Source organism: Patagioenas fasciata, chromosome 5, assembly GCF_037038585.1.
Source record: "Patagioenas fasciata isolate bPatFas1 chromosome 5, bPatFas1.hap1, whole genome shotgun sequence".
Lineage (NCBI taxonomy): Eukaryota > Metazoa > Chordata > Aves > Columbiformes > Columbidae > Patagioenas > Patagioenas fasciata.
Window position 1 is genome coordinate 10,166,001 of NC_092524.1, and position 17,165 is coordinate 10,183,165.

A 17,165-nucleotide genomic window follows, 5' to 3' on the forward strand; every position below is an offset into this window, starting at 1 on the left:
TCACGTTATCATTCCTTGAATTCTGCAGCTAAAAGTTGGCTCTCACAGGAATCTGTTAGACAGCCAAGCCCTTTCTGAGCAAGATAAGTTTGTATTCATAGTGATACTAATCAGGTTTACGATCAGTATCCTGCCTTTAGCATCCACTGTGATTTAGTGAAAGACGTCCCTGCACATGGCAGGGGGGTTGAACTAGGTGACCCTAAAGGATCACTTAAAGGTCCCTTCCAACCCAAACCACTCTATAGTTAGGAAGCAAAACCACTTCCTACTAATGTATTTACATAATATTTCTATTGCAGAATATAAATTTAAATACACTACATTGCACTCAACTCCAAAAAAAAAAGAAACTGGGTCGCCTTGGTGTTTCCGTGCACATTAACTCAAACGGCGGGTTACAGATTCCGCAGGACATTAGAAAAGATTAAAGTTAGTACTGCTGTTTCTCATCACAGGGCTGTGCTTTGGGTAACAGGCTTGGAAAAACAAAAAAGGCAAAGATGTCCCAGATGCCCAAGTGTCAGGGTTTTTTTGTAGGCTGTGATGATGATATGCAGTTTGACTGGTCCCTCCTAAAAAGCAGCCCTTCCCGCGGTGCTGGACTGAAACCCCAACCCCATACGCAGGCGCTGTGTGGTGAAAAGCAGTCTGGGCTCCCGCAAAAGAGAGATTCCAATCCCCGAGCACAAGAGGGGTATGGACTGAGTACAGAGAGCAGGGATGAGCTGCTGCTGGAGTCACGTAAACACCACAGAGAAAGCGTGTGGCCAAGTCAAACAGAAGCCTGGAGGCTCTGCAGGCTCAGGGTCTGCCTGGCAAGTGTTACCTGCCCCTGCACAGCAACGCAAACCAATCCAGTCGGTCATCAGCTGCAGGACCCCACCGCTGGCTGCCACTGCTGTTAATGTTAAAGGAGTATCAGAAAGGAGAAATATGAAAGTGGTGTGATATAAACATTGAATTTAAAAAGAAAGCTGGGACTTCTTTAAACCTCTTATTCTGCACAAAAAGAAAATCTGTCTGAACTAATTTCTCCTGAAGCAGCCCAAAGGCTGATTACTTACACAAAGGCGACACTTATGTTTATGCTCCTGAACAGATGCAAGGCTAATTACGAAGCAGCCCTCATACCTCTCCATTCCAGCTGGGAGCGTGGCAGCTCTCCGTGTACCCTGGAGGGCCACCCACCCTCGCAGCACCAGCAGCCAGGGCCTCAGTGAGACATCAGCACAGCAATGCTGAGTGCAAGGACACTGATTTTTTGGAAATCAGACTCCAGGGTGGAAGCCAGGTTCTAAAGCCTCAGTGCCCATCCCACTGCAGGTCGAGAGCTAAGCACCTTGGACTGGCACCTCTGGTGATCATTGCAATTAGTTCTGGTCACATATTGAGCTGGCTGATAAAACAGTCCTTGTGGGAGAGGCAGACAGAGCCTCACTGGACAAGGGATAAGCTTGAGTTGTTCAGCACTTCTGAGCACATGCATCAGCACCCCCTCAGCCCCCTGGAGAAGCTCAAGAAGGATTGAGGTGGACATTCAGCTCCTAAAACCAACGTGGCAATTCCCACATAAACTCCAAGACACCTAATTTTACTACTGCTTCAGTCCCTTCATAAGTCTGTGCCTGGCTGTACTTACCATGTCATCCCACTTCTTCACTAGAAGACACAAAAATTGACTTATTGCTATTCCCAAAGGGGAAGGGGCATGCGTGTAGACTAAGCCACCCATCTGGGATTCCGCAGGCAGCCTGTGCTGCTGCAGGCAGCTCCATGGCCAGCCAGTGCTCTCGCTCTACATCAGGTTTCCTCCCCAGGACAGGAGATTTTCTACTAGAAGCTAAGAGACTGAGTCAGAGGAATTGGACTTTGTAAGATAAACATACACAATGTTAAAGCTAGAGAGGCATCCGGTCTGCGGACAGAAAAGGGCACAGCCCCGTTTCCTGCTGATGCAAACTGGTACCGTGCCACTGACCTCCCTTATCAGAGGAGAACCCAGTCGTCAGGAAACTGTCACTCAAAATAGCCTTCATATAAGATCTTGCTTCGTTTCCATCATGTTCACTTCAGATTTCCTACAATCTATGTCTCAGCATGCCAAAGACTTCCAGCAGTGAGTACGGCTGCTCTGTAGCACAGCTCGGACTGGAGTCCCCACTAATCCTTTGCCAAAATGTTTAAATAATTTACCCAGGGGAGAACAGGGGAAGCCATGCATGGGAAGGCGTTAATCTTAGGTTGCAGTCAGCAGAGCAGATCTGTCATGTGAGTACGAGTGCAAGGACAGGCAGCACACGCCGCAAGTATCTCACAGAGCGCTGCTGGCCAGTTAAAGTGGAAACATCCTAACAGCAACTGACCTGCGTTTTTTAGGTGCTGAAGTTTCCTAAGCTGGTCAGTATGAGCAACGTGCTAATTTCCAAATCCTCAGTGTCCTTTGGTGCTTTCCTGGCAGGGGTGTGGGGAAGCGAGCAGGCAGCACAGCCGTCCCAGCTCTGCTCAGACACGAGCAGCAGGTCTTCCACAGCCTGCGCAACCCAGTGTTTACACTGCTTTATAGACTACCCTCAACACAACTGTAACTTGCTTTCTGAACATCTGGTGGGATTAAGAGAATTCAAGTTTTCCATTCCTTAAGTCGTTGTTAACATCCTCCTTGCTCGGTTGTCATCCTCAGATGATGATCCTTCCTCATCCATCACACTGCTCCAGTGCTTTGTTTTGGCTACACCATTGCCTTTTTCCTTAATCTCCCAATTCTCCTCTCTCCTCTCACCTGCCAAGCACACTGTGCCTTAAATAATTTGTCCCCTACCTCCTGGCTGCCTCTCCCCAGTGATGTCCCTACCACCCCTGCCAGCCAGCAGGCTCCTGGGTGCTCCCTTCCCTCTGCTCCCAGCTCCAAACCTCAACAGCCCTCACCCAGCTACCAGCTGGCTCTGGTGTTGAGCTGGGCAGTTTCTGGGGCCAGGGACATCTTGCTGGCTCCACAGCAGCTGGAGCTGGTCAGAGGCGAGGGCTTTGAGGAGCTCTGCTCGTCAAAGCAATGAGAACAGCTTTATGGTACCACAAAAGCAGCCTCACACTTTCTGCTCCTAGAAAACACATGACAAAAATCTTAGGTCCCAAAATGGAGAGCGGAGCCAGGCTGAGGTGAAGCGTGATGGCCAGCAGCTGCACCTTAGCACTGGGCACAGGGCTGCTCTCACTGCCAAAACCTACGGTGACTTCATTCGCTTTAGTATCAGACTGCGGCCCAGCAGGACAAAAGGGTTGTTTATTGTGCTTGGTGGGGTTGTTTGGTTGGTTTTGTTTTTCTTTCCTCTTCCCACTTCAAGAAATACCCAAGTTTCTGCTCAGGTGATTTGGGGCCAGTTCCTCAGTTATATTACTTTCCTGAACAAAATAAGCAGTTACTTTAGAGGAATTTCTCCAAAGCATCCAGAAACCCAAATCCTACTGAAATCTGGAAAACTTCTGATTTAACCTCTCTATCCTCTGCTGTCCTTTTTCACAACAACAATACTAATGCTTCCTCCCTTCCCTGCTTTGCCACAGTCGCTGGCACAAAGGGCAACTCGGGGTTTTAGGAAGTTGTTTCTTAGGCGGAGTTAAAGCTAGAAAAAACAATGCATAGATCTAAAGCCCTTTAATATGTATCTTTATAATGCCGAGTAATGCTCAAAATACTAGTGCATTCATGTCAGCAGCCACAGCTCTGTTCTGAGGATAACCCCAGGGCAGGGACGGCTGATGTGCGTGCTGGTGTCCCAGGCAGCACCATTTCCACACACCAGCTCTAGTGCCCATCTCTCCAGTGCCAGAGTCCCCCCTCAGCCCCAGCTCTCCTGATCAGGGTCCTTGACTGATTTGCATTGAGAGCAAACAACATGGCTTCAGTTTTTTGGGGGTTTGGGCTTTTTTACACAAGCAGTGGAGCTTAGCTGCCTTCAGTTATTTAAACAGCAATAAGGCAGTAAGTGATCTGAACAGAACAATTGTGTATTCATTTGGCCCTCCCACTAAAACACAACAAAAAATTCAGATAAACAATTTCTCCTTTGTCTGTATTACAAAGCCCACCTCATCCTCCTTGCACTGGGAGAGAAACAACTGTTTTCCCTACAGGGAAAGGATTTAGCTAAACCATTTGGTAACTGAGAAGTATCCCTATAGCTCTATTTGCAGGGCTTGCATCTGGGTCAACGCTCACCCAGAGCTCAGGGCTGTTCACAACTCACTGCAACATATGGGCTTGGCCAAACACCCCCTGCATACCCCAGAGATATGTGCACATCTTTCCAGTAAAACACACTTCTATTCTCCAGTAAGTGTCATGCCGTGTCTTCTCAATTCAATATTGTGCCAGCTCACCCTTGCATTTGAGAGAGAGCAATATTTTGCACCAAGTCTCAAATGAGTCAGAGATGCAGCCAGCGAGGGACAAAGGCATTACAAGGTCTCTTTAATGCCAGCAGGGTTTTACAAAACTTGGAGCTGGGCCTTTTTACAGCTGTACAGATATGGTCAAAGAGCACGAATCTTCACTTTTTGCCCACAACACCAATAATCCAAACATCAGGATCATTTACTTACTAAAGGTGAGTTAGTGAGACCATTTGGATGGTACGACCATATTCAGTCAGTTAGTGGCTTCTGGGCAGATTTGCAGGAATTCACCCACCAGACACCACAGACTGGACCACTCAGGGAAGTTTATACTAAGGAACAGAGAAGGCAAAGCAGCAACCCAAGCCTTTGGGACGACACGGCAAGGTCGCACAGCAGACCACCAGCCTGCACCCACAGCCCCAGCCCTTCAAAATCCTTCACCCCGCTTTAGGGGAGGACGGGCTGTACAAAAATGCGCCCATCTCAGCACGTCTGCCGAGCAGCATCCAGTACTTGGGCAGGGGCCTGTTTCGAGCTGATTATCAAATCTGAGAAACAAACTGGAGTTTGTTTATGGCTCAGCAAAGTAGCAGCCTCTAATTAGGGATATAATGATGGTTTTTGGAGGTCCCTGTTTATACAGGTCCAGCAGCAGCCCTCCCGCAGGTGTTCTGAAGGGACGTTTCCCTTCACATCTCTGGAGACACTCTCCCTGGCCGAGTACTGCAGAAAATAGGCTCAAGACAGCTTCACGCTAGCAAAAAGCAGACACATTCAGCATGGTTCTTCTGCTCACTGAAATTATTGCTACTGGGATTCTCAGTGACAGGCTCGTAAAATTCACACACTTACAGAATAATACCCAGGGATGATCCACCAGAACCCAAGAAGTGTTTTTGCCTCTCCGCCCTGTTTTTGTTTATGGTTTTTTTTTTTTTTAATTACTTTTTGAGACAGCATACTAACTGGTCTGGATGCATTTCAGCATCTAACAACACCTTCAAGCAGCACAACCCACCTGCAAAGGCTCTGTGCCTAGCAGGAATGGCCAAGAAGGGAGCATGACAGAGAGACCATGTATGCAGTGCTGAAGATACAGCTCTGCAGCAGGGGCAGCCCCACAACTCATCCCAAAACAAGGATGGAGAAATCTCTCAGCAGGAGGGATCAGGGACACAGGGATCTCAAGTGCTTTAGTGACTATCTTTGCCTTCCTCCCTCAGGTACAAGGACAAAGCTGACAGCCAAGCACAGCAGCGGAGAGGTCTTTCTTGTCTGTAATATGCTGCATATTATAGACACGAGCTATGTGAATATCCTTAAAGCTTGCAATTATTTTTGTTAGTCATTTTCTCCTGAAGTGATTTTAAGGCACTTCATACCCACAGAAATATAGGGCAGGTCTCCCCCATAGCTACCAGCCACCTGTGCTGGCTTTGCTCAAGCTAAACCAGAGCAGCACAGCTGCATGGGCCCATCACCTCATGCTGGAAGAGAGCAAACCCCTCCAGCATCACTGGGTGTCACTGCCCATCCCCGCAGGGACCGAGGGAGGAGTTGCATGGGGCACTGAGCTGTGCAGACCCAAATCCAGGTCTGACGCCGTCTCACGGTCTCGGCGCCACCGCGCACTGCCCGGCATGGCCAGGCCATGCCAGCCCTTCTAGACTGCTCTGCCAAAAAGCTCAGGCTCAGATTTTTGCAAGCTCAAATCTCAGAGCTGTTTACTGTGCCTCCATGACTAACAAACTGCTAAATGTAGCCTAGCACCAGGCAAGATCCCTCTGTTACTCCAAAATAGATAAATGCATCATCACAACCCCCCTCCGAGTCCCAGAGGCTTTGCCAACACACCAGCCCCATTTAACGAGGGAAAGGTGCTGAGTTACACACCGGTGTGTCACAGACACCATGCCAATTCAGTGCTGTGCACAGAAGCACTGAAACCTATTCCCATGTTACGCCACGCTTGGCGGTGCAATTGCAATGGGTTTTGCTTAGCTGATGAAAAACCACCATGGTCCTGTGACAGTCCCTGGCATGAGTTCCCTGCAGAAACCTGCCCGGGAGCAGCGTGTCACCGCACACGCGGCAAAGGAGCGGCCCTTTCCAAAAGGGACTTAGCGTCCACCCACAGGGCTTCACAGACAGCTCTCGGCACCTTCTAGGATTACTGTTTATAAGGCACTGATCACTCCAGCATCTCAGTGCCCCCAGTGACAACACCAGAGCCAACAAACAGACGTAAGCAGGAGGTGTTATTCATCCTGGCGAGTCCCATTTGACAAAGCGGCCTGACTTTCTGTACAGGCTGCTGCTCCTGAGTCATCTGCCAAACCAGCGTCAGGCAAATCACACTACTGTGACCTGACAAGGAGATGACAAGTGCTCAGGAACCAGCCAAATTTAGGCAGAGCCAAGTCCCCATTGGGGGCAGCTGGGCCGGATAGGCTGCTTCCCCCCCACCCTGGGCAGAGCTTGTGCTGCCCGCAACAGCACAAAGCCTGAACTCTGCCAAAAAACATCCCCCTCCCCACTGGGAACGCTGGGCCAAGCGCCTCGGACACCAGCTGGCTCAGGGCAGCTGCGTTTTATCAGCTTTGCTCGGGAGCGGCTGCTCTGTGCGTGCTGCTGCCCGTCTTGGACAAAAATGGTCAAAGATGCTCCACTGAAAAATCCCCAACCAAGGCAGCTGCTCAGCCTCCCCATCAGATCAACGCCGCCATGGCATAAGCAGCCACAAGTGTTCACGTTTATCCTCCCTCCTCCTTTTTAACCAGTTTTAAGTCATGAGAGGGAAGTTCATTTTCAAGCAAGGTACGGTGAGAGCTCCCAGAGTGTTTCTCAGATAAGGCACGTCAGACCAAACGGGAGCCCTGCACAAGCAGAACGAGGGACTGAGCCTTGCCCAGCTAACCGAAGTAGGAAAACTTTAACTAATACAAACCCAGAGAACATTCTCAAAAGCAGATGAAAACAGAAACAGAGCCAGGAAACAACAGATTCTAAAATGAAACCAAGCTTTCTGCTTTGGACCACAACACATCCAGAGTAGTGGTGGCTGGGAAGAAAGCTTCTGCTGGGAGGCTGGTCCAGAAAACATCCCGAAGAGCACCCTGATCCACCCAGCTCGGAGGTCACCCCACACCAAACAAGGTCTGATGGATGACTGGGTGGAGACTCCCTGGCTGGGCCCTCGGAGAGGCTAAGAAATGGTTCATGCCCACCCCTGGCAGCAAAAGGGGACCCTGCCACAACTGCCCTGCAGCTCAGGGAAAAGCAGGTAAGAAAGCACTGATTTCTTACAGTCCTGCCCACATTGCAGACCTGCATGAGGGCCATGTTCATCAGGGAGGAGGAAGAAGGAAACCTACTGGAATTGGGTGTTGTAACCTGCAGTTGGGATGTGATATTTTGGCACCTCTGACACATCATCACGTTTTTGTGACGCTCCCCGATGGCTGTGAAGCAGGAGCAGTACTTACCCACAGCTGCCCCAGCCATTCAGCACTGGCAAAGGGCTTTTAGGTCTTCAGGTGGAAACCACCACCGAAATCCCAGGTGCTGCTCTTCTCAGCGGGTGCCCGCGCACCCAGGGCTGGCACAGGGTTCACCTTCCCCACTCTGCAACTGGCCCAACACAACACAGTGCCCCCGAAACGACCCCAGCCTAACTTGCACCCTGGCAATCCTGAGGCTCTCTGCCTGCCACTAAACTGTGTCATCCCATAATTCATTCCCAGGATGAATGGACTCTGCCTGGCCTTGTATGGAGCTGCTGACTAAGGCAACAGCAGGAGTGAACAATTTGAAAGTGGAGTTACTCATAAACGTAGGCAGCTCTGATGGTGAAAGCGAACACCAGTTGGCACCAAAACCCAGCATTAAGAAATTCAGTCGGCAGACCACAAATTGGTTTGTAGCACACCCAGCACACTTTACTGTCTCTCTGATTTCTTAGTGTATAATAATTTAAAAAAAAAATGATTTATGAGTTCTGCTTACAATACAGCTGTGCTTTAAGAAAGCTGTGGGGCAGAAGGAAGGCGTCTTTATACCGGTGCTGCAGATGCACAGCTGAAATGAATCCAGCCAGCACCAGGATGAGATACAGAGCAGAAAGCACTTGGCAGGGGAGCACTGTGAGAGGGGATGGGGGTACTACGGCACCTCCAGCTTGGTTACACCTTGGTTTTCCTCTAAGACACGGGTTACCAGACCACACGGGAGTGAAATCTGAGCTTAAACCTGCTACAGCTTCAGCTGTGCCCTGAGCTTCAAAACACGTAAGGCTGCATGGGAGGATCGCCTGTGTTTGAGTTTGAAATGGAAGATATCCCGTGAAGGTATTTCACAGATCTGCTTTCAGAGGCTACAGGGCTTCTAACCAGCATTCCCAAACTGATGTCCTATCCAAACTTTGAGTTTTCATCATACCTCAGGAACCGCCAGGCAGATTTCTGTCCTTGAAAAACAACTCCTGTAAAAGATAGGACGTCTGACATTCCACAGATTTCAGTTCTTGACACATTTCTCCTCCTTTTTCCTCATGTTTGTTTCATACGCCTACAGAAGTCATTTCCACCTTACGATGGCTACCAAATAGCAAAGAATAAAGGTCACAGGCATTTCCATGGGGTGGCATGCTGCTCCCTGTGGCAATGGGGCCAGATCACCTGTCTGGTTTCCAACCACCAGCACCTGCAAATGCTCTTCTGCTGCCCCTTCTCCAGCCATGGCCCAGTGACAGGCTCCTCTGCCACTCATCCTCCTGTCCCCATGCCAGGACCCAGTCTTGTCCTGCTCCCCCATGGGCCCATGCCAGCCCCTACACAACTTCTTCAGCAGTGAAACACTTCTTCAAAGTATCTATTGCTTACTTGATAAAGAGCCACTTCTGAATTTAGGCACAAAATATAACCAAGGAATTTGAAGTTGGCAAAGCAAGACATAGAGCAAAGCACACGAGTCGTGAACGCACCCAGGACAGTGCACGCTAATGCTCTAATACAAACTATGCAGAAACTAATGAAGGAAAAAGCAACTCACTGAAAACCTAGTAGGTATGCTGGATGTGTATCTTCAGGGAAAATTGCTTCTCAAACAAAAACTGCTATGATAACACACGATAATTTTAGAGTAAATACACAATTTATCAGAGCAATCTGTGGTGGTCTGGTATATTAATGCATGTAGTAACTGTGAATTCGGAGTGTGGCGACAACAGTTTCAGTCTCTAGAGTGATCAGTGTCTGTCAACACAGTATTTTTTGCACACAAATTCAAAGCACCAAAAACCTTTAAACAAAGACGTGAATGAATACCTGCAGAATAAATCCTGAAAGAGCAAACGCAAGACTACAGCAACATGCAAATTTCTTTGTAATTTCACATTTAAAAAAAAAAAAAGTATCAGAAATTCCATCCATTTCAAACAAATCTGGAGCCCACCACCTGATGAGATCAAAGCGTACCTTCTTTTTAACGTAGTACATGAAGAAAAGTAAAGAGACTTGGGGAGATATTTACATGACTAATCTGTAGAATTGGCTCAAGCATTAATACCTAACATCTTCAGATCTTCAGTAGCATGATCTTTCATGCAAAAAGAAGTATCAATTCATCTGAAAACATGTCATGCCTTCGAAAATATAAATATTAATGCAAAATTCAGTGCATTTCAGAACTCTTTGTTTTGATTGGAATGTGAGGAAGGAGTGAGCCAGAAGTGAATTAAAGCCAATTATAGTAACTAATTGTCGTAATGTTGTGGGAAAACACCAACCATAGCCCTTGCTTGAGGTTGGAATACATACAAAAGCAACTTTCCCTGGCATTTTATAGCTGTAGCAATCTAGAAGAAACTGAAAGGAATAGAAATCATTCTTGGTAGAGCTAATGAAAGGCCGACACTTGAATTTGAGCAATTTTAGGAAGGTTTTTTGTATTCCTTTTTTCAAATCAAGTATGTTTAAAAATGGCAAGATCTTTTTCATTATAAAACATTAGCATAATTCTAATGAACGAAGGTCACCGTTACAGAACCGGACATGTTTGCTTTTCATGAGCAGATATCTTGCTTGGAGAATGAGAGATTAGCCTGGCTTTTAAAAAAACCCATCTGTGTATGTATTTCCAAACCAAATAGCCCTGGTGGCAACAGACGAGTTCAGAGCCCACTGGAACCAGTAGAAACAGGAGGAACGACAGAGCAGCTCCAGAGCCTGCCAGGCACAGCAAACATCATCTCTGCACTCCCAGCATTATAATGGCATCTATAACATCAAGTAACTTGCAAGATAAATTCACACAGAACTCAACCCACTGGGCTCCTCCTCCAGCGGCATCACTAGGAGCAAAACAAGGAATATTTAGTTTTATTGTGTAATGGTTTTGACTGGGAGGGAACTAAAAACCTTGCTCCCCTCACATTGCCCATTTTGACCATTTTATTTCTTTTCTGTACTCCGTGTCCTGTCTCGGCCACAAGTATTCCAGGGCATGGAATGTTTACTTGTATGTACATCCCTCTAGCGATAGGATTTGCTAATGATTGGAATTTTGGGGCCTTCTGCATCACCAGGAGAAACACAACAAATCTAGACTGCTAACCCCAATTCCAAGCTACAGCACTGTTATTTTAGCAGGAATAAGTGAAACGTTATGAGAACAGCATGAACATCTGATGCCTCTCAAAGCTTAATGCCAGACAAATCATCACCTTCTACGGACACAAAAACCTCTTCTGATGTTGCCATGCCACTGCTTCTGCTTCAGATGATCAATTAAAGATGGCAGAAATGAGCCTGCTCCAAAACTGTATATTGTGCAAAGAGAAATTGAGTTTTGCCTGAATTGCTTTGTCCATTGCAATTAAGGAAGTGCCAAGTATTGTCTTAAATGGTATTTGTTGCCGTATGTTTTCATCATGCAAATCATCTCCCCCTCGGCCAGCAAACTTTCTACTGTGCGTAGTGGCTTTTTCTTTGGCAAGGAAGATGGAATAGGTCATTGGGAATTAACATTTGTTTGTCTTTGTTGTTCTTTAGCAACACTTCAAAATAATTAATTTCTGTTGTTCAAACCTAGTGAGGCTCAGTTTGAATTAACTTTAAAAATATATATATCACACAATTTTTCCATTAGGCTATTGAGACTATTCTTTCTGGGTTTCGGTTTTTTTTCCTTGAAGTACAAAGGAAGATATTATAGCATAAGAATTGCAGAGCAAGTAAAAGTAAGAAGATGAAGGGCAGGAAGACTTAGGAAAGTTCTTTTGGAGAACCTGCTGTTTACAAAGAACCACACCACCAGCTTTAAAAACAAAACCAAACATTTAAAAAAGTCAAGACAGGGCAAAGGAAGGGAAAAGAAATTCAAAAAGTGAGACAAGGCCACTGTTAACAGATAATAGGTCACCATTAGTTGTAGCTTCCAGGGGTCCAGGGAGTTTGCAAAGAGCACTCCAGAGCCAGCAGCAAAGGTAAAGCTTTACCCATAGCTACTCCCTGCTTTTCCCGTAAACGACGTGAGATCCCAAACACATTAACTCAGCATGACCTTTATGACATTCCTTAATACGTAAAACAAAAACCTAAGGAAAGGTAACAGAAGTCAAAGAGAAGAGGACAAGTGCCATTTGTGTGTGTGATACAAGCAACCCCCATGCTCACCAACACCAACTTATTGTTCCCAGGAAGGATAAATCCCAACACCAGGCACCTCCTGATTTGCAGCAGATGGGATAACTTGTCAATGACCCCGGTGTTTATCCCTTTCAAAAGGGACACACATGCGATTATACCACCAAAGTGAAACTCTCTGGCCTTTGGGTCAGAGATAACACAACAGCATCCACCAGAAGAGGAATTTGCAAGACGAGTGTGAAGTCACTATTAAGCCTTTGTCCTCAGGAAATACTGTTAAAAGGAAGAGATGAAACAAGGAGACTTATAAAGAACTACATTTATTTTTGTTTACAGCAGATATCATAAATAAAGCTAAAACAATTTTCACTGTGTGCAAAATACAGAAATTCCATGTGAAAATTTAAATACAGCATTAAAAACTATTTAGTAAAAATATTCTGTTAATATTATAAAGTAAAATGAAGACAGAAGATTTAGGAGAAGGACAGAATCCTCACTGGCCAGAAGAGCTAGGAAGACTCTGCAACAGAGGGTACAAGACACAGCAATGGGAAACGGTTTGAAATGGCAGACCTTTACGTCACAACCTTCATCTCAAAGCATGCTGAGCTTTGTAACAAAACACCGTAGCCCTGAAATACATAGGAAGTCACGTCCTAACCATTTGTGCAGGAAGTGACACTTTATACAGAGAGGTTTCTGTGTGGGCACAGCACGGTGACTTTCAAATCCAGCAAGACATTTTAGGATACCCACACAAATAAATCCAATTGCTTTAGTCACATAAACACACAGGTCAGCAAGAAAAGGAGAGTTGGGCTCGCACCCTGCAGCCCTTCTGCACCCCTGACTGAGGCGTGCGAAACGGGGCAAGTGGCGGAGGATGTTTGGCCACTAATGAAAATTGCTGCTTAAATCAGTTCCAGAAGGGACGCTCGGCAGGGAAGGCTGGGGCACAACAGAAACCTCAGTGCACTTCCTTGCCAGCCTGAGCCCTTGGTTTGGATTCACCTCTCCTTCTAGATTATCCACATGTGATAATATATATCGGAACTTATGTAAAAAATAACTTACAAAATAATGGCATGAATTTGTCATGGAGGGTAGCAGCAATGTCTCATGCAGCAAGACAAATCCATTCAAAGTGGCAAATGGGGCCTAGTTAATTAGTTAACAAAACAATTCAAACCAAAACACTCTGGTTATATAAACTTGGCATTTTGATATTTCAGACCAAAACCAGCATGCACATGTATTGCTGTTAGGCCTGCCTGCTACATTACTTTGGGTGAAGGACTGGAATGTGCATCACTTTGGCTACTTTTTCAACAGAATCCTTTTATATTGTACTTTTCCAGTATGAAAGCAGAGCGCTTAGAAAGCACTGCAGTGCTCAAACGCTGCTTGCCCACTGTGTGCTTGAGCTCCATGGAAATAGGTGCTCATGTTAATCAGGAGAATCAGCTGTTTAATCTCGGCCTGACCTTATTTTAAACCTTTCCTTCAATAGTTTGAAAGAAATGAGGCTTTAACTAATTATTTCAAGAAACAATTTACTTGCCTAACTTACCTTAAAGGCACAAAGAACTGCACATGCACAGACACAGAGAGAAAAACATTCTCTACAGAGAGCAGACGTTACCTTTTCTAGAACCGTGAACTCAGCAACAGGTTAAATGATCATGCCAAAGCTTGCATCCATTAACATACCAGACACACACAGTTTGCTCCAAAAGCCTTTAAAACAAAGGCGCAATGAAATGCTGTCAAACAACAGTGTTAGTCACACAACTTTGGAAGTGGCAAGCAGAAAAAAATCACCTGAGAGCAGAAAGGCTTCAGCCAGTGAGCGGGTGCAGGACCGGAATGATGAATTGGACTAAAAGCAACGAGGGAGATTGACAGAAAAGACAGCAGGAAAAAGAAAAAACACAGAACTTAACTTGGTTATGCAGGAAAGCATCGGAAAGATTATGTAGGCACAAAGAAGAATTGGCCAAAATGAAATCGCCTGTTTTTCATTAAATCAGGAATGAGGATAAATAGGTACGAATCTTCCTAGCAGAACACTAAGATGAAGAGATTTAACAAAATCTACCAATTAGATTGATACCAATAAAAAAAACCATTCCCAAAGTTGCAGAACCACCTACAAACTCCCAGTGGAATATGCCATGTAACTAAGATTCCCCAGGAAAATGTGTTCATTATGCGAGCCCCTGAATTCTGTTGTGGGAATGTGGGAATATTATTCCTCATTATATAAACCTATATAAAGCCAAGACCATCTTTCTATTTTTTAATTTTAAACTTGCTACCGGTAAGATTAATTTGCTTTAAATACATTGCACATCAGAGATTTCCAATATTGTTACTATATCCCCATTTCCTGGCAGTTCACCATTATGCTCACTTTCCTGAAAAGCGGGAAATTTCCCTTGGAAAACAGTGGGAGAAAATTCCATGAAAAAAATGTTCCAAAAGATTGTGCTGTTGACAAACTGAAATAAAAACTGATGGCAAGCCAAATTGTAAAATTATAGCACTTTGCAGTTTGCTGTGTTGCAGGAGTAACACCGTAAATCACACTGCAATTTCTTTCCTTTTTAGGGGGGAAAGAATCACCATCATTAGCAAATTGTTAAAAAATACGCATTTCAAAGTAGTTTTTTTCTTTTAAATGCTATAAAAGAGGTACAGATACATTTCTTTACATATATACAGATTCCCGCCATGTTACTATAATCGCTGCTGTGTCCAGTCAATATTCTAGCAAAGTTTTGCTGAATACATGTTTGAGCATTAATGGCCATTTATTTGAAACACACACCACCTTACACCTAACAATTTTCTTCAAGCACTTTTTCAAGTTCTGTGCATATACTTCACAATTTTTTTCCCCAAAATACATAAGTAATTTAAAATGTGAAAAGGTTTATCTTCATTGTTTCAAGAAAGTCAAACTATCTAGAAGAAAAATTCAGTTTGCAATTTATTTTAAACAAAAGACATATTTCCTTTAGTAATCAAGAAAAAAAAGCCACAACAATTCAAATCATCTTTTCCCACATCACGTTACAAACAAAATAAAAAGACTGGCAGCCCATAAGCAGTACAGTCACTAAGACCACTGGAAGGTGATCCTCAACTTTGGTACTAACTGAACGCAACGTTACTCCTATTATTTAAGCCATATTCTTTTGGCTAGAAATAAATGCCACAGATGCTTTTAATTTTAGGCTACACATATTACCATGTTTATGTATTTACCTATTTCCTGCTCAACTTCTAAATTTAAACATTTAAGTATTTGAGAGGCAGGGAACGTGCTTACCTCACTTCCTAACTAGGCTGAAAGTAAATCAGAATTTGGGATCTTGGTGCCTCCTTGCTGTTAAATAGTTTATTTAACCTGTCCCAACACCTTCTGATTAAGGTAGACCTTGTTGAGAGACATCTGAAAAGAATTTACCTTAACAGCTGCTCCAGATAATAGAAATTCACCTTTCCGCTATCAGCTTTATACAGTGAAATAAATGAAATATCCAACTAAGAAGTAATCTCCTTAGAATACGTTTGTTGGGTTATTTGTTCTAAACTTGTATTTTAAAAAATCCCAGATGACAAGAGGAGTGGTGCCCAGCCAGAGGCACAACAGCAGTGATTTCAGTTACAGACGAGTGCTCCATGAACTGATATTCCTCAAGCCAGCTACCTCGTGGGGAAGCCTCCACTTGAGGAATAAGTCGGGTCTAATTACAGCACCAGTTCTTTGACTTACAGTTTCAAACAAGCCTTCACTCAACTAAGATTTGCTCTTCAAATTTATTTCAAAACTTCAAATAAATTAGTAGTACAGATTATACCCATTATCAACAAAGGGTATCTATCACATGTAAGAAATGTAAAAGGCATGACTAGGAGCAATGTGAGTCAAGTACAATTATTATTAATACTTTTTTTACACATATTCATGCAAGTTATAAACCTCATAACCCAGAGCAAAGATGAAAGCAAGAAAAAAAAAAGTATGCGCCATATTCAGGTTTCAAAACCCAGTCATTTGTCACAAGTATTCCCCAAACATCTGAAAGAACATGCGTTCTTTCTTTGTCAAAGAAAAAAAAAAATGGGGATGGGGAGACGAATGGTTTTAAGATGTATGAACCCCCAATGGTCTGACCACAGGATAAAACAGGGAGGAAAAAAAATGTCTACAAAATATCCTTCATCTGTGTCCGTGTTCTGGAAATGTGTCTGGACACTGCCCTTCATGCTCTAACATACAGTACATTTTATATTGAAACTTTTCATTGCACCTCGTTTGTCTCTCGAGGAATCCATCATTCATTTGTCACACATTAAATTGTGTGAAAAGGAAAAAAAAAAAGCAACAAAAAAAAAATCAAGACAGAAAATAGCGAGGCTGTTCATTTTGAAAATCTGAAAGGCACAACTGAGCAAGACACGCAGAAGAATCTAAACCCTATAGAATTTTTTCACCCATTCAAGCACATTTTCAAGTGATAGCTCTGCTTCCCGGTACATATGAGCAAGTACCTCTAGAAGAGCACAGAGGAATGGCACACCAAGGCTCAAGAGTTCGTACAAGTAGGTATAGTTATATGCATTGTCCCTGAAATGAAGATTGGTAGCGTGCAGAAAACCATGCATCCAGTTAGACAGGCGTCTGGGAATGTCAAGCAGATCCCTTGTCACCCGCAGGGGCCAGCTTAGCGTGCCCCTAAAGAAGGAAGTCAGGATACCTGGGGACCTGTCCTCTGGACTGCCTGCAGTAGACAAAGTGCTTTCTGTGGTGGTCTCTGTGGGTTTGGGTTCCTCTTTCTTCCACGCTTCTGCTGTCTCCTTATAGAAAGCATCAAAAGAACTGTTAAATCTGCTTCTAAAAATGGAAAATCCAGTTTCTATATATATATTTTTTTCATTTCCAATTGCTCGTCAGTTCAACTTTACTTTGTATAGAAAAAGTTAATTTCCATTGAGAACCAGGATATAAATATGCCACATTGACAGAACCAGAAGGTTATATATTAGTATTGATTTTACTGCTTCTGGACATCATGTAGAAAATATATCTCACACACATACATAAATGAG

The 17,165-nt window shown here is 44.4% G+C and overlaps 1 protein-coding gene across 16 annotated transcripts in view; it reads right to left on the reverse strand.

Annotated features, from left to right (window-relative positions):
- The window catches only part of MICAL2 (microtubule associated monooxygenase, calponin and LIM domain containing 2), a 132,903-nt gene that overhangs the window by 38,877 nt on the left and 76,861 nt on the right, over positions 1 to 17,165 (reverse strand). For 12 of the 16 annotated variants that reach the window (XM_071808890.1, XM_071808888.1, XM_065838296.2 and 9 more), the window contains one exon: positions 12,344 to 16,913. In XM_071808890.1, coding sequence (XP_071664991.1) covers positions 16,527 to 16,913 — 387 coding nt within the window. In that variant the 3' untranslated portion in view covers positions 12,344 to 16,526. Of the gene's footprint in view, positions 1 to 12,343; positions 16,914 to 17,165 lie in introns of those variants that run through there. The other 4 variants (XM_065838294.2, XR_011739267.1, XM_071808892.1 and 1 more) reach the window with 4 other exon arrangements.